This window comes from Callithrix jacchus, chromosome 7 (assembly GCF_049354715.1).
Source record: "Callithrix jacchus isolate 240 chromosome 7, calJac240_pri, whole genome shotgun sequence".
NCBI lineage: Eukaryota > Metazoa > Chordata > Mammalia > Primates > Cebidae > Callithrix > Callithrix jacchus.
Window position 1 is genome coordinate 20,671,162 of NC_133508.1, and position 18,153 is coordinate 20,689,314.

The following is an 18,153-nucleotide window of genomic DNA, read 5'->3' on the forward strand; positions in this document are numbered from 1 at the left end:
TGCACATCTGTTTTTAAAAACTCTGCAAGATCTGCCCGCTAACCATTGTCACAACTCCTGGTGTTTCCTGCAATTGCATTCCAATCAGAGATGTTTGTACCAGCTCAAGATATTACAAGTAAAGAGATTTCACTGTTACAAGTTAGTTTCCTATTCTCATGCCTAACATAACACTTTTTCCTTCTCAAGCCAATAGCGCATGCATGTATATGGTACACATAATGAGTGATAACACATTTTCTTTCTTTTTTCGAACAGATTGGCAGTATGGAGTTGCTCAGGCCTTCCCTCACACAGAGGAGGAGGTGGAAGTCAATTCACACACATACAGCCACAGGTGGAAAAGAAGCTTGGACTTTCTCAAGGCGGTAGACACAAACCGAGCAAGCGTCGGCCAAGACTCTCCTGAGCCCAGAAGCTTCACAGACCTGCTGTTAGACGATGGGCAGGACAATAACACCCAGATTGAGGTAGATACATAGTCTGGGTAATTGACATGGATTAATGAATATATGTCATGTTAGGTGCCCAACTTTTATATGTACGTAAGTTGTCTCTTCATCTCAATCTAGCACTTTTGGATTTCTTTTAAAGAGCAATTTAATTCATTAATATATACAATAGCTAAGGCACTTGACCATCCATTAATTCATTTTCAGACAAACACAGGCTTGGTGTGGTGATGACAGTGAGGCAACAATACTGCACCTGCTCTCAAGGAATTCATTGTGTAAGAGCATCTATTTTTTTTTTCTTTTTGAGACAGTCTCACTCTGTTACTCAGGCTGGAGTGTAGTGGCAGGATCTCAGCTCGCTGCACCTCTGCCTCCCTAGTTCAGGCAATTCTCCTGCCTCAGCCTCCTGAATAGCTGGGACTACAGGAACATGCCACCACACCTGGCTATTTTTTGTATTTTTAGTAGAGGTGGCATTTCACCATGTTGGCCAGGCTGGTCCGGAATGCCTGACCTCAGGTGATCCACCCACCTTTGGGGTCCCCCAAAGTGCTGGGATTACAGACGTGAGCCACCTCACCTGGCCCTGTGTAAGAGCATCTAAGTGCCATAAGCAAATCATCCCAGTACCATGTGATATGTACAAAAAAATATGTGGGCTATAGTGTGGCATGAAGGAGGATGTGATGAATCTTTTTGGGATTGAGAGTTGGGGTTTTGTCAAAGAGGCTTAGCCTAGAACTGAGCATTTAGATGGGGGCTTGATGGATTGAGAGGAGTTCACCTAATTGATGACCTGTAGATGGGAAGAGGGAGGGGCATGCTGGGCAGAGTAAATGGCTCTGCATTGGCTGAGGTAGAGAATGGCATATCCAGGACTGTCTCATAGGGTGACCACTGGTCCCAGCTTGCTCAGGGCCAGGGGATTTTCTGGGACATAGGATGGCTTCCAGTATTAAATATGGGGCAGTTCTGGACAAACTGGGGTGATTGGTCTCTCTGTCTATGAGTTATTATTTATTATGGTTGGAGCTATGAAGAAGAAGGAGGAGAATGACCAGAGAAGAGTTTGCTGAGTACAGACGTTTGCAGAGGGTACATTTTAGGCAGATTTTAGGGTTGCTCAAAGGCCTCAAAGGCATTTCTTAAGTTTCTGTAGTTCTTAGTGCTGCAAATCACACAATAAGACCTTGTTTGTAAACTAGATCCAACAGAACCAAGCAAATAAACTTGGGCTGAAAAGTGAAGACCACCCAAAAGAGAACAAACAGAGGTGATTTATCCGGTTTGCTCGGGCAAGGCTTCAGCTGCCGTCACTTGTTTTCAGCAGAGATATTAAGGCAGGTCAGGGAGTAGAAAGGTTTTTAGTGAAAAATAGAAGGTTCAGATGCACTGGGGAATCTGGAGGTGGGCTAATTAGAAACAGCATATTTTTTTTCTTTCTCTTTTCTTTTCTTTCTTTTCTTTTCTTTTCTTTCACACTGTGTTTTACTCTGTCAGCCAGGCTGGAGTGCTGTGGCACCATCTCGGCTCACTGCAACCTCTGCTTCCTGGATTCAAGCTATTCTCCTGCCTCAGCCTCCTGAGTAGCTGGGATTACAGGTGTGCACCACCATACCTGGCTAACTTTTGCATTTTTAGTATAGACAGGGTTACACCATGTTGGCCAGGCTGGTCTTGAACTCCTGATCTCAAGTGATCCACCCACTTCGGCCTCCCAAAGTGCTCAGATTAAAGGCGTGAGCCACCATGCCCAGCCAGAAATAGTACCTTTTGTGATTTGTTTGAGGAACATCTTTGACTTTCAGTGGTTGGTCCTGAGTGTGATGAGAAGACAAAGAAATAGAGAAGCTCTCGGTTACTAAGGAAGTCCTGGCCTTACTGGGCTGACTACTGCCAAGCCTGTGGTTTGGCTTCTTGAACCTGCTGCAGTAGAGGTTGCATCAGAGTTCTGTTGTCATGTATGCTCTGCTCATTGTCTGCTGGTACATTCTCTCTCAACCTGAAGTTTCAGTTCCTACTTTCTCTGAGGTGACATGCTTATGATTTCTGAGAACCAGGCAACATTCTTTTTACTGCACCAGGGTCCCTGAAATACTCATTATTTAAGAAAAAGAACTCAGCTTCCTGAAGCAGATACTACGTAGTCCTGCGAATAGTATCAAGGCATCATTTTGTTCCCTCGTAGTGAGAGAAATCCTCAGAAGATCTGAAGCACAGGCTGTGAGAATTTGGTATATTAATAAAATACAGCAATTTCTCAAACCCCGCTTCATGGCCTTAGCTGTCACGCCGCCATGGTGTTCCCAGGCCGCCCCAGCCAGGTCACTTACCAGATAACGGTCGATGTGTTAGGAGCAGAAGTCTTATGATCTATAAGAGGATATTCTGGCTCCTGAAGTGTGACCTGCTATTTTGGCAATGATGAAGTTATAGCAACTTGGAGCAGGCAACAAAATTCTTCCCTGGGTCACTCTTTAGCTGTGGTACAGTGTAAAGAAACGAGAACTGAATAGAAACAGAGGCGTTTAGTCTCTGCCCAGAATGAGGACTCAATGGAGATTGAAAGGGAAGAACACATCACTATTCGGGTGATGCGTACACTAAGAGCCCAGACCTTACCACAATGAAATGTACAAAATCTGTACTTGTACCCACTAAGTATATAAAGGTTTAAAAAAAAATTAAAAAGAAAGAGAACACATATTCCAATAACTCTGTGTTCTCTCCTGTGGGGTATTGAATTTTCTTAAACACGGATTCTGAGAACTCCGTGATCTCTCTCATGGAGTGCTGAGTTTTCTTAATCATTTATAAAATAAGAAATCTCTTTGACTGGGGGTAAATTAACACTCCTGAAAATACAATCCAGTGGTTACTGTAGCTGTAATTTTGTTATTCAGCCAATTTTTCTACTTTCTACTTTAACAGAGGGAGACCGCAAAGTGTTAGTGTTTTGAATTAGTAAAACAAGGGTGGAAGGGACTGGGCACAGTGGCTCACACCTGTAATCCCAGCACTTTAGGGGGCCAAGGTGCACAGACCACTTGAGGTCAGGAGTTCGAGACCAGCCTGACCAACATGGAGAAAACCCGTCTCTACAAATAATACAAAAATTAGCCAGGTGTGATGGCACATGCCTGCAATCCCAGCTACTTGAGAGGTTGAGGCACGAGAATTGGCTTGAACCTGGGAGGTGGAGGTTGCAGTGAGCCAAGATTGTGCCATTGCACTCTAGCCTGTGCAATAAGAATGAAACTCCATCCCCCCAAAAAAAGAAAAGAAGGAAAGAGGGCAGAAGGATGGCCCACAGGACTGTTTGGTGGGTACTCACTCAGGGCCAGGATCTGCCAGATACTACGTGGATGCTGTGTGGTTTGGTCCTCACAACGACCTTGGGAGATTTGTGTCCTTATGAAAAGTGTTTATAAAAAGGACTGTACTGTGTGATTTTTGCCTTGATTCAAAAGCCACTGGATGACTGAAGAAGGGAGGTTTTAAAAATAGGGATTATGGATCATATTAGTGTAGTTTCATGATCAAAAGTGACTCAGAGTTTGGGAACTAGGCCAATGTCTCTGAAACTTTAACAAGATTACAAGTCACCTGGGAATCTGGTTAAAATGCACATTCTGATTTCTTAGTTCTAGGCTGGCGCTGGTCTGAAATTCTGTTTCTAATAAGCTTTCAGGTGATACAGGCCACAGGCCACACTTTGGGTTACAAGGATTTAGCTATTAGTTTTAGAACAGAAATCTTAGATTAAATTTAGTTGCCTACCAAGAGTATGTCTCATGGAGTTCTCGTTCTGGTACCTAATTAAAAATTTCAGTTGTATCCAACAACTGTTGTATTATTCATGTGCATTGAAGTTCATATCTGAGGAAAGTACAGTCAAAAATGATCAAGAAATATGTGTGATGGATTTAGCTAAAAGTAGGGATAAACAGTTTTGTTCTTAAATGCATATATAAAAACTCTCTTTGATCTTCAGCTATCACACGTACTGTCAGTTGTGTTGGCATCTTTTTGCAAATTGTGCAGTATGTTTCTTTAAAAATTGTACCAGTTGCTAATTGCTGTACACAAGCTTCTTGTGTGGACTCTAATCGTTCACCGCAGCCTTTAAGTAGAAAATCTGTTTGAGAGGAAAGAAGTCACCAGCAAATACTTAATCTAAAAAAAGAATGTAGGCCAGGCATGGTGGTTCATGCCTGTAATCCACCACTTTGGGAGGCTGAGGTGTGTAGATCACTTCAGGTCAGGAGTTCAAGACAGGCCTGGCCAACATGGTGAAACCCTGTCTCTACTGAAAGTACAGAATTTGCCAGGCATGGTAGTGCATGACTATAGTCCCAGAAGCTCGGAAGGCTGAGGCAGTAGAACCACTTGAAACTAGGAGGCAGAGGTTGCAGAGAGCAGAGACCGCACTCCAGCCTGGGCAATGAGAGAGAAACTCCATCTCAAAAAAAAAAAAAAGTGATTGTGTTGATGATTATTTTATGATGGAAAAGCAAATTTTGTAATGTTGATGTGGACAGAATCTCCATGGTATGTTTGTGGTATTGAGATGATATGGTTTGGCTGTGTTCCCACCCAAATCTCTTCTTGAATTTTATCTCCCATGATTCCCATGTGTTGTGGGAGAGACCCAGTGGGAAATAATTGAATCATAGGGACAGGGTTTTCCCATGCTGCTCTCATGATGGAGATTAAGTCTCATGAAATCCGATGGTTTCATCAAGCAGAGTTACCCTGCTTGTCACCATGTAAGACGTGACTTTGCTCCTCCTTCACCTTCTGCCACGATTGCCAGGTCTCTCCAGCCATGTGGAACTGTGAGTCCATTAAACCTCTTTTTCTTTATAAATTACCCAGTCTTGGGTGTGTCTTTATCAGCGGCCTGAGAATGGACTAATACAAGAGATTACATTGGATCATCCTTAGATGTGGAAAATCTTACTCTGCATCTATATTTTAAGCCTAAGTAAGCTCTCTCAATCTCAGAGGTCTGACAGTGACAATAATGAATATAACTATAAAGGAGTTGTAAGACATCATCCCATTTCATAGAAATAGATTAGTAACAATTTGCAGAATGTTGCTATGCTGGTTCTGTCTTTACGCTACTACTGTTCTCAGTAAATTCTTAGAAGAAGGTTCTGTCTTTATGCTACATTGTGCTCAGTGAATTCTTTGAAGAAAACACTTATATACAAAAAGAATGTGATGGTGCAGATTTTTGACATTTTTCCAAAGAAAGTATTCTTTGATACTGAACAGTCCTTTAACTATATCTATTGTGAATGTAAAAATCTGATGGAGGTTTTTTGTGTATAGTGAAGTATTTCCTTTTGGGGGGAACTTAAACTGGTAGATGTTCAACATGTGGCTGCCAAATCAGAAAGCTGTGCAAAGGGAGGCAAAGATTAATCCTGAAGAAGCACGCAGCTTGGACCTCAAAGTGAATTGAAATCTTCCAAATGCTTGTAGGTGTCAGGTTGGCTTCCACAGAAGATGAGAATGAAAGCACATGAACAGGCAGAAGGAGACCTTTGTTTGGTAGTGAGGCAGGATTGGTGTAGTGATGAGATGTCATCTGAACCAAGTCATGAAGAAAGTGTCAGAAGATTGCCAGGTGTCAAGGTCATACTACATAGAGTGTTTCACAGATAAGCGGGAGCGAGATTCTAAACTTCATTGTATATGACACTGAGGTGTTTGGAATTTATCAGGAAGGTACGTGGAAGCTGCTGTGCAATATTAACTAGGGAAAGGCAAGATTGCATTGATGCTCCTACTTGATTGCTATGGGAACTGCATCAGAAATCCCAAATCTACGAGTGAAAAGATGAATTAAATTTAGATCAGAATTGTGGTGTGACATGAGATAGTGGTTAAGGGAAAGGCTATGGATGCGCATATGAGTTTCAGAAATATTCAGATTTCTACTTATTAATTTAAATTAATCAATATTGCTGAAATTTTACCCAACTTTCTGTTCTTTGCTTGATTCTGAAGGTTAATTGCAAGTCTCTGCCATTGCCTTTCCTGGCAGAGTGGCCTGATACTACCTTGACAGCCCCTATCTAATGCAGGTTGAGAACTGGCCTTGTTTCTTCCACTCTGTATTGCCAAAGGTTGTGTGTTAACTGACAGCAAAATCTATTTCAATTTATTCTGTTTGAGTAATTTGCAAAAACACATGGATTTTAAACTTCTGATTTTATCCCATTCATTTTCTTTTAGCATATTGATGAGGACTTTTACTTTGCAAAGAAGAAAGTGCACCGAAAATAGTAAATCAGACAGAAGTGGTATCTGCAATTATTGTTCATCCTCTAAAAAGATAATGAGGATTAAAATAGAGTATCATATATCTGGCTCAATTATAGATTATTCTTAGCTTGACATGTTGGCTCTTTATTGAAACAAAAATGGAAAAAGATCCATAACTGTCCTTCAAACAGTTCTATGAAGAATAACTGAATTTTCTCTTTGATGCTTCACTGTTAGCTAATTGAGTTTACTTATAGTCATGGCATGAAAATAGTCTTTAGAATGATACATGCAGATTGTAAAATTAACTGTGTTAGTCATATAATTTATTTTTAGAACAAGAATTATGTTTCAGGGTGAATAATATTCTTGCATTCTCCATGTTCAAAGATAAATCTAATATTTAATCTTCCCATTCCCCAAGAGATCCCAAGATTAATTATATAATCATTGCATCAAGTTCTTTCTACCTTAATTCCATAGTCATTCATGAGAACTTTAATGTAGCCTTACTCTGCATTTAATAGTGACAGTGACAGGAATTTGAACATAGGGAGTGCCAGGTTACACTTAATCAGCTGACTTTCAGTTTTACCATCTTGCAAACATCTTTCTCTTCTTTGCCTTACTAATTTACAAAAGGACACATCAAATATACTCAGATGAAAATTATTATTTTCAATATGAAAATTATAGTTCAGCCCCAATGTCATAGACCTAAATATTTGTCTAGTTGAATTTTAAAATTATGTCAAAATTAATTGTTTTGGTAGTTCAGAATTTGTTCATTCTTTACAAGTTGAACAAAGGGCTTAGCTTGAAGGAGCAAGTGGCCATTGAGTATGGGCTAGAAATCAGGAGCAGGGAGTTCAGAAGATGCAGAAGGCTCCGTTCTCCTGGTGGCTCATGGAGAGGTACGCTTGGGCCAGAGTGCAGCTGGATACATCCACAGAAGGATGGTGCCCCTGGGAAGGGTTTCTTTGCTCTCCCAAGCACGGGAGGGGGATTGTACAGGGAAATTCACGTTTGAGGATCCCACACCATGTGGTCCAGGCTTATCTGCCAGCAGTTTTGCAACATGTAAAAAATGTCATCTACCAGCACCTGGATTGGGTTTACCAGGTCTCAAAGAATATTGAATTCAGTTCAGCTCATGTCCCTGTGGGGACTGTAACTCATCTTCTCAGCTATTTGATTACCTGGCCATAAGGAGACAGCTTCTGGGATCATTCACTGGGCAATCTCATTCTATGTAAATGTATTAGACCTTATGGACTAGTTTTTCTTCCTGTGATTTTCAGAATCACAAATGGAATAATGAAGTGATTGTAGCTCAAAAGACAAATAGATCTTAGTTGGTACAGATATGCTGACAGCATGATTTTTATTACTGAATCACTGAATCTTGGTGAGCACCAGAGCCACTACTTGTTCCCATGAAGATATGTAGTAGGATGAATCTACTCTGCCCGTGAACTTATGTGATCTTTACAAGGGCTAATGCCAGTTGGGTACACGAATCAAAGTGAGTCTTTGCCATTTATTTTATTATACGAATTAATGTGTACTCAACAATTTAACACCAATTCATTGAAAACATAAAGGATGATGGTGTCTGATAAACAGGGATTTCTGTAACTTTGTGGCAACAAGAAGTTTCTATGAATCTTTCTCAAAAATGTCTCATGCATCTTTGTCAAATGTTATAACTTAGATGGAAACACTATTAGTCCTACATGTCAATAGGCCATTACAAATAGAGTAGACGCTTAATTTCCTCCTCTGATTATCTTAACATAATATATGAAAAAATGTTTCTATTTTTAAGCAATGATGTATAATATACTCTGCTAAATGTTCAGGGAGTTTTAGTTCACCTTGTATTTTTGAAGCAGGTCTAAGCTAGGTAAGGGTCTCTTTTTTTTTTTTTTGAAACAGAGTCTTGCTGTGTTTCCCCGGCTGGAGTTTTCAGTGGCGTGATCTTGGCTCACTGCAACCTCCACCTTCTGGGTTCAAGCACTTCTCCTGCCTCAGCCTCCCGCTTACTTGGGATTATAGGCACTGCTGCCATACCTGGCTTATTTTTTGTTTTAGTAGAGATGAGGTTTTGTCATGTTGGCCAGGCTAGTTTCAAACTTCTTACCTCAGGTGCTCCATCCACCTCGGCTTCCCAAAGTGCTGGAATTATAAGTGTGAACCACTGCATCTGGACTGAAAAGGGTCTCTTTATAAAAATGTTTGCATGTTTAATTCATGCATTGCTTTTGCACTTGTGATAAAAATATTTGCTAATGTGTCACTCTATGCTCTATTAAAGAAGGCATCAAATACCCAAATGTTCAAGAAAAGATAGTAACATTTAGAATGAAAAGAGACTTCCTTAGTTTTCTTTTTGTGTTTCCCTGTAAGAAAACATTTCTGTTCATGCCCGTGCAATGCATAGATATCTGAATCTGTCTAGAAACTAGAGAAGCACTGAACTTGGAAGCCCTTGGAAACAGTTGTTTTGAGTTATTTTCTATATGTTATTTCAAGCCTTAGCTATTAAATTGAAGTAATAGTTTAGAATCCATTGCACTGAATTGAATGAATAGAATAAACTATTATGGCTGGAACTACCTCTCTTTTATGAGTAATTTCTAACTCTTTTGTAAACTTTATATGTTTATGCAATCTCTAGCTTGAAGAGCAAAGCTATGGAAATCACTTATATTCACCTTTTAGATAATATCTAGAGATCTGTCCCTATCAATCTGTTTATCTATCTACCTACCTAAGGATCTATTTATCTACCTGCCTACCTATCATCTGTCCCTTAGTTGTTGTTTGTACCCAAAGCAATTTGAAAGAAAAACTTACAAAGCAAACTTCTATTAATATTGTTTAAGTTTTTAAAATTCACTTGTTATTTCACCTCTTATTAAGGAAATCTTTTAGGTACTTCCAAAACCGAAGACATTTTATTTCACGATAGGATTTTCTACCTATAAATAATGCTGCCTGATCTTTTAGGGTTTAATGAAACATTTTATAATTTTTCAAAGATGAATGTATTGATTTTGATTCTCATATTTTTTTCTTAAGAATATTTAGGTTCTTATGTTCTTCACTTTTGTAAGATTATAGTGCTTTGCATGATGTTTATTAGTTGAATGGAAATCTTTACTTGTTCTGTCATTTAAAACTAGTATAGAGTAAAAGCTAGTTTAAAATTCTATGCTCTAAAAAAGTTTACAAGGAATCTCACCAAACCTTCCCAAAGAGCTGAAAACAATTCATTTATTCATCATAAATAGGATTTATAGGATTATCTGTTATTTAAAAAAAAACAGGTATAAATGATCTTCTTTTTCTTTCATATATTTTAATAAAAAGACTTATCTTCCTCTGTCCACTGAGTAATCAGATATTGCTTTATTTCTTTTACAAGTAAATAGGATTTACTTCTAATCTTCATCAGAAGAGTGTCACATTCAAATGGGAGAAATGCAGTTAAATAAGGGTTTGTAAGGAAATAACTATGAATAAATATAGAAATGTAGTAGAACAAAATTATAATTATTCATTAGAAATTTTTCTCATGTTACCAATTGGACCAGATGATAGTAAAATCATCTTCTAAAGGCAAACACTCTCCAGAGGAATCTTTGTATATTCACTATTCAAAAGCTCTATGAAAAGTAATATTTTCCATCATGTACCTAAGGAAATAAAATGATTTCGTATATAAAGAAGTCCCCTTCCTTTCTTTCTTCCTTCTCTTCCTTCTCTTTCCTTCTTTCTTTTTCTTTCTTTCTTTCCTTTTCTTTCTTCTTTCTTTCTTTCCTTTTCTTTCTTCTCTTTCTTTCTTTCCTTTTCTTTCTCCTCTCCCCTCCCTTCCTTCCTTCCTTCCTTCCTTCCTTCCTTCCTTCCTTCCTTCCTTCCTTCCTTCCTTCCTCTAAGGTAAATTTTATCCAAGGTAAATCTGTTTATAGCAGGAGACTTTATTAAAGCAACTATAGCTCAGTTACTTAATTGTCCATAAAATAAAATTACCTTTGCCATGAGAGTCAAAATGTTATTTCGCGCCCTTGAATAGGTTTGCTATGGTTTGAGCAGATTTAGAATGCATTTAATAGGCTTTGTTCAGATAGTTTTGTTGCTGAGCAATAATTAAAACTGCCATTTCAAGGATTTTAAAAAATTTTGCTTTTTCAATGTGTATGTCTTACCTTGTTACTAAAGAAAGAATGTGATATATTCTACGCACAATCAAAATCATTTGCATAAAAGGACAGAAGAAACAAAAACTCTATTTTTTCTTTTCCTTTAGGACAATATTGAAACATTTCAAAAGGAACTTTTTTTTTTTGAGTTAGTGATCACTGGTGAATGCGAATTGCAGCAAATTGTAAATGGCTGTGGCACTGTTCCTCCTGATTTTCTGTTGAGTTTTTAAATGTTGGTCATAAAAAATCTAGGAAGAGCAAATAATTTCCAACTTTGAAGCAGTCTGTGAGATAAAGCCAGGAGTGAGTTGACAGCAGGGAGTCAGAATCTGGGACACACATTAATTTTCTCATTTTGCTCCATTTTATTCCAGCAGAGCTTTCCCCATCATCCTCACTCTACTGAATGTCCCCCTTACCCACGGATCATTGTCTTCCTTTGGGTTCCAGTTGCAAAATTAGGAACTCAAGAACTTGACATTGTAAACAGTGCTTTTAAAAATCATTATGTCTAGGCAAGGTCGGAATATACTAAAGTGTTTCTTTTCAAATTACCAGAGAGAGATTTGGTAATATGTATGTGTGTGCATGTGTCTTTGTGTTTGTGTATGAATCTGTGTGTATGGACTGTTTCAAAAGACCAAGGTATATGTTTATGTATGTGCATATTCAACATGTGTGTGCATTATTTCTAAAGATTTTAATTTAAAAATGACTTCTGTGGGAGAAATTGATGGTGGCTTGGATAGCCCTTGTACGTTATACTTAGTGTCCTCTTCAACTAGATGTTATTTCACTGAGTGTTACGATCAATATTAACTGAACAGGTACATGGAAGACTGGCCAAGACTCCATGTTGCTCCACTGAGTTCCTTAAACTTTACATGCTCTCTAGTTTGTGGCTCTGGAAAATTAGGAAGAGAAACAATGAAAAGAGACCAAGTATAATGGATTTTTTAAAAAAAGAAACAGGGATCAGAAATTATGAAATGATAGAGAGAGGATACGATCGTGAACCTAAGATTCTGGGCACCGTGGATGACTATCTCCAATCCTCTGATCCCTCATTGGCTTCCTTCCAATACAAACATATAAATTCTCATGAGGCTTGTTCGCTTAGGTCTGTTCCAGCCATCATTGTCACTCTGCTTTCATATTGACAAATTTGAAGTATTTGCCTCTCAGCTAAGTATTTCTTTTTACTAAAAACTCATATGCTAGTAATGACTTGTGTAGTCAGAAACCATTCCCCATGTCGCCATTACAGCAAATCCCTGGGCGAGTATACAGTTGATTCTCTCCTGGAATAAGTAAAAGGGCCTCTCTATTTAAATCAAGGTTTGGCAAATGAAACTCTCTGGATATTGCTCCAGACCAAGTAGCCATGAAATGACTGGGCTGTTTCAAAACACCAAGTCTAGGGAAAATCTAACTCAGATTGCAGAAAAGAAACAGCGCTGGGTACTTTGCTGATGTTCGTAAATTGTCCACTGATTTGAAGCAACTTGTATTGAATATAGGGAAAGTAGTGTTTAACTGAAGGGTAGACATAAAACCCAGAAAGGATAGACAGACTACTTCCTTTTTGACCAAGAAAACCAAGACTCATTTGTGGTTTGGACTGCAAGTAAAATGGAGTCCATGTGACAAGAAGTAGAACTAGGCTGCTAGCAAAAGCCTGATATTTTTTCTTGACCATTTCTACACTGAAATGAATAGTGAAGTAGAATATGTGATTATAGCTTGGCCACTGGAATTCTTTGTCTAGTAGTAGATTTGCTTTTATACACTCAAATTATCTGAGTACCATTGTCTTCTGCAAAAGAATAAATTGATGAAAAATTTATTTTTCATCAAAAGTAAGGTAGTTATAGAGGAATGGAGAAAGTGTTTACCTGGTGGTCATGATGTCAAAATCTGTCTGCTCTCCAGCACAGGACAATGCTTAGTATCTTCTGGAAACTGTACTTATCCACTATAGCCCTTATTACCCTGTGCTGATCAAAGCTCAAGCTACCTGCCCATATTTTCTTCTTTCTCCTTCTCCTGTGTCTGGGAAGAGTTACAGACTTGAGGCTGTCCACATACAAAAGAAGAGAGGAAGCAGTGCTTCTATTAGCAGCCTCAATCCTTGAAGAATTCTGGAACAAAGCCAAGTGAAAGCACCAGCATTTTCCAAAGGCAATGAGGGGGCTTACAGGGAAACATCTTCCTGGCTTTAGCACGTTGCAGCTTCTGTTCCACGTTGGTCATTTTGCTTCTGAGGTGGCTGTTTTTACTTACTTTGCTGATTTCCTCTCTGCTTTTTCTCTCAGGCGATCATAAATTGAAATGCTGCACAGCACACATGCCTGAAGAAAGAGAGAGGCAGAGAGAGGTAAATAGAACAGAGAAGCACCTTACTGATTCCTGTCGGTGTCAGTGATGACAGACAAGCTGAAGCCACTGCTGTGAATCTGACACTGCCCTCCCTGAGTGCTGATTGGGCTCTCTCAGTAGGGAGCAGGCATCACAGTGTTTCTAGGTGGGCAGGAGCCATTGGGCAGCTAGGTAGAAGACAGGGAACAAGGCTGATCAAAACACGGGACTCTTCTAAGGTTGTGCACCCACTTGCAACTTGTAGACTTATTCATGGTCTCCTCAGGTTCCTTTCATGCAATAATCCATCTCTTAACCTCCTCAGGTATCAAGAAGTACCTGCTTCCAACTTCCCCTGTGATGTGATCCATCTGAAATCTCTTTCCATCTTCCTGAAGGATTATGTATCTGCCTGGTTCTCACCTGAAGAAATCAAATTCCATTTTTAAAAGGGCTCTATTAACCACTGTTTTGGATCCATTACTCCCTTTGTCCTCACACAGACTTCCTCCAAACAGAACTCATCCAAACATACTATAGAACAGGTTTCCACTTTCTCAATTACCAGCATGTACCAAATTTGTTTTGCTGAGAGTTCATGAAAGTTACCTTGACTAGAGTTCTAAGAATTTCAAACTCTTCAGTTCCATAATTTTTAATTTTCATATTAAAAGATGATCACTGCATTTACATTTAATTAGCAAATTCAAGAGACCTTGGAGTCATGCAGTAAATAGTCCAGGTGTTAAGAGAAGGATAAATACAGAAGCCCACATAGTATGAGCTATCTATCTTAAGGGATTTTCTTTCTAGATGCAAGAAAACAATGAGGCATCAGGACCATGGGGACCACCAGGAGAACACCCAGCTAACAGGACTGCCACTCAGCTGCAGAGGATTAGGGCATGTAAGATGCTGGGCCCGGTATGCCAGATCTCCTAGTTTCTCCAAAGACATCCAAACACTTACACATTAGCTGTTCAGCCATTATTTCTTTCTTTTTTTTTTTGAGATGGAGTTTCACTCTTGTTACCCAGGCTGGAGTGCAATGGCGCGATCTCGGCTCACCACAATCTCCGCCTCCTGGGTTCAGGCAATTCTCCTGCCTCAGCCTCCTGAGTAGCTGGGATTACAGGCATGTGCCACCATGCCCAGCTAATTTTTTGTATTTTTAGTAGAGACAGGGTTTCACCATGTTGACCAGGATGGTCTTGATCTCTTGACCTCGTGATCCACCCGCCTCAGCCTCATATTTCTACAAGGCTCTCTCTCCAATTGGGCCCCCAGATGCTATTGCTAGTGAACAGCTTCCTGATATAAACTTACTAGGTCATCTCCCAGAAAACCTTTTATTCCAGATTCCAGGAGACACTTCACTGCTGTCTACCTGTTTTCGACATACTATGTTGAGTTGAAATCAGTAAGGTACCTGATTCTTGGACATATTATCCAGAATTCTTCTCTATTATTCTCCTGTACTTATTTTATAAGCACTATCCAGCTAAAATACTTTGTTTTGCTTCAATTAAAAATAAATTATTAAAAATAAGAAATGGAAGATAGTTTTAGAGCTCTCATCTTCACTGGAGCTTTTGAAGATGGTTTCCAAGATCATTTCCATATTTCTCTGAAATATTAGTTTGAAATTGCAGTCACGGGAAATTTACTGCTTGGTTATGATCGGTTTGCTACTCCACGTTTTCAAAAGTATTTAAACGTATGGAAAAAAAAAGTTCACACCTACTGTTAATTGCATAAATACTATAATTTACACGATGACATTTCTTCATGTAATCACTTTTTTCTCTTTTTTCTAAAGACTGAAACATTTTACAATTGTTAGCAAGACTTTAAAATTAGCTGGGCATGGTGGCGCATGCCTGTACTCCAAGCTAATCAGGAGGCTGAGGCAGGAGAATTGCCTGAACCCAGGAGGCGGAGGTTGCGGTGAGCCGAGATCTTGCCATTGCACTCCAGCCTGGGTAAAAAGGGTGAAACTCCGTCTCAAAAAAAAGAAAGTCAAAATGATTTGAAACATTGGCAAAAGATTCAATTTTTAATAAGACAGGAGATGTTTTATGGTGATTACTAGTTTACTAAAAATAAACAAATGGGGTTACATTGTAGGTATGTGATAGATTGAGTATATATACAATAGCTATAGGTATTTCTAAATTGTGCATAGCTTTGAAGGGAAAAAAGAATGATACTCAGCCAAATAGAAAGGAGTGAAACTTGGCTGGATGTGGGGGCTCATGCCTAAGATCTCAGCACTTTGGGAGGCTAAGGTGAGAGGACCCTTTGAGTCCAGGGGTTTGAGACCAGCCAGGGTAATGTAGAGAAACAGCATATCAATTTAAGAAAAACAAATTGAATAATAAAGCTCAAACAAATAAAAAAGAATGAAAATCAAATAACTGTTTTAGGGGCAAGTTTTTACTCCGAGAACTGGCTGCATTTTATAACAATTTCTACAGATATAGCTATCCGGTACCTTACACAAGACACTGGTGTTAGAGGCATGATGAAGTCACTGGGTGCCGTGTAGATTGAGAAGCTGAAGGCAAGGCCAGAGTCAGGACCCACATCTTCTTTCTGTAGCTACTGCTCCTAGTTGACCCTTTTCCCTGCACTCCCACACTGCAGCCCTTTCTGCTGCTTCCTGGTAATTGATGTCTGATGCTATAAATGGCATTTTATCCCCTCCAATTTATATGGTGAAACCCTATCCCCTAATGTGACTGTATATAGAGATAGGGTTTTTTGGGGGTAATTAAGGTTAATGAGGTCGTAAGGACGGAGTCCTTATCTGATAGGACTGGTGGGCTTATAAAAAGAGACATCTCTCTCCATGCACACACACTGAGGAAAGGCCGTGTGAGGACGCAGTGGGAAAGCGGCCATCTGCAGACTGGGAAGAGAGTTCTCACAATAACCTGATCATGTTGGCACTTTGATGCTGAATTTCCAGCCTCTAAAAATTGTCAGACAATGAATTTACGTTGGTTAATCCATCTAGTCTATGGTGTTTTGCTATGGCTGCTAAGCTGTCATGGCAGCATGGACATATTAAGACTTAAATATGTGTGGAAAGATGTTCTATTGCACATTTTTCCAAAAGGAATCCTCATGAATTTTCCATCTGTTGGACACCTCACCTGCCAATCTGATCTTAGCCAGTATAGGGTACTCTAAAAAACAAAAAAAAATTTTTTTGAGACATGGTCTTGTGCTGTCTTCCCAGGCTAAAGTACAGTGTTGCAAAGCTCACTACAGCCTATTCCTGGCTTCAGGTGATCCTCCTGCCTTAGCTTCCTGAAAAGGTAGACTACAAGCACATGCTACCACATCCAGTTAAATTTTTTAATTTTTTGTAGAGAGGACGTCTTGTTATGTTGCCCAGGCTGGTCTTGAACTCCCAGCTTCAAGCAATCTCACTGCCTCAGCCACCCAAAGCACTTTTTGTTTATTTATTTGAGACAGAGTCACATTCTGTCACCCAGGCTGGAATGTAGCAACTTGATCTTGGCTCACTGCAGCCTCTGCCTCCTGGGTTCAAGCAGTTCTCCTGCCTCAGCCTCCTGAGTAGCTGGGATTACAGGCACCTACCACCATGCCTGCCTAATTTTTGTATTTTTGGTAGAGACATCACTGTGTTAACCTGGATGGTTTCAAACTCCTGACCTCAGGTGATCCGCCCGAGTCAGCCTCCCAAAGTGCTGGGATTACAGGTGTGAGCCGCCATGCCAGGCCCCAAAGCACCTTTTTTATTAAAAGAGAATACAACTCCTCTTGAATCCTGTGACTGACTGCATGGATAGCCAACAATACATGACTCTTAGTACATCTTCAGTCCCGTTTCCCATGGTCCATTTCCCAGTGAACTCCTGATCATTTATCTATCTCAGAGAAAAGAAGCCACTTTAATTTTCCAGACTACTCGGTTTGTATTTCTTCATTCACATGGACTCCCTCTGGTTATGGTGCTGAAGAGGTTCGTAACCTCTTGTATATATGTGTATCTCTGTTCATGAGATACACATGATTTGTAAACACTATTCCTTAATGTTCTTAAAGTTTTAGGCTGTTTTTGAAACAGAATTGGGTAGCTAAAATCCTTTATATCTCTAACTACATTTTGCGTATGTCAACAGAACTACTCACAGTTGCATATATTACTCAATAAACATTAATGCCTGATAAGAAAGTTGGACATCAATTAGCAACCCTTTTTTTCTTATACCCAAGAAAATCCAATTTAGAATGAGATATTGCTTAAGAATAATAGAGTGTCCTAAGAGCTCTGACCCAAATAACAGAGGACAAGCTGGAAATATAACCTAGAAAGAAAAGATAGAGAAGACAAAAAGTAATCTAGAGCTTTTTTGGAAAATTCAGACTAATTTCCTGTCTGAGTAGCAAACTATTAGTCGCCAATTTATTTCCAGAAGTATTTTTAACAGAACAAAACATAGTATCTAGTTAAGCCTAGTTAAAATGATGTCAGATATTATAAAATACATTTTTTTAGCCACACATGGGAAACATTTGCACATTCTCAACAGCTTTTGCTCGAAATCTTCTTATGGTAATTTTATCCTGTTTTTGTTTTGTTTTGTTTTGTTTTAGCATATAGTTACCTCCATTTTATTTTTATATTTTCATGTTTTAATTTTACTGTAAATTCTGGAATGCATGCGCAGTTCATGCAGGTTTGTTACTTAGGCATACATGTGCCATGGTCATTTGCTGCACCTATCAACCCATCATCTAGGTTTTAAGCCCTGCATGCATTAGGTATTTGTCCTAATGCTCTCCCTCTCCTTGCCCTCCACCCCTGACAGGCCCTGGTA

At 39.3% G+C, this 18,153-nt stretch overlaps 1 protein-coding gene across 1 annotated transcript in view; it reads left to right on the forward strand.

Annotated features, from left to right (window-relative positions):
• Window positions 1-18,153, forward strand: part of PLXDC2 (plexin domain containing 2) — a 434,538-nt gene that overhangs the window by 175,956 nt on the left and 240,429 nt on the right. The window contains exon 2 of the mRNA XM_002750087.8: window positions 259-470. Within this exon, the coding sequence (XP_002750133.1) occupies window positions 259-470 (212 nt within the window). The remainder of the gene's footprint in view (window positions 1-258; window positions 471-18,153) is intronic.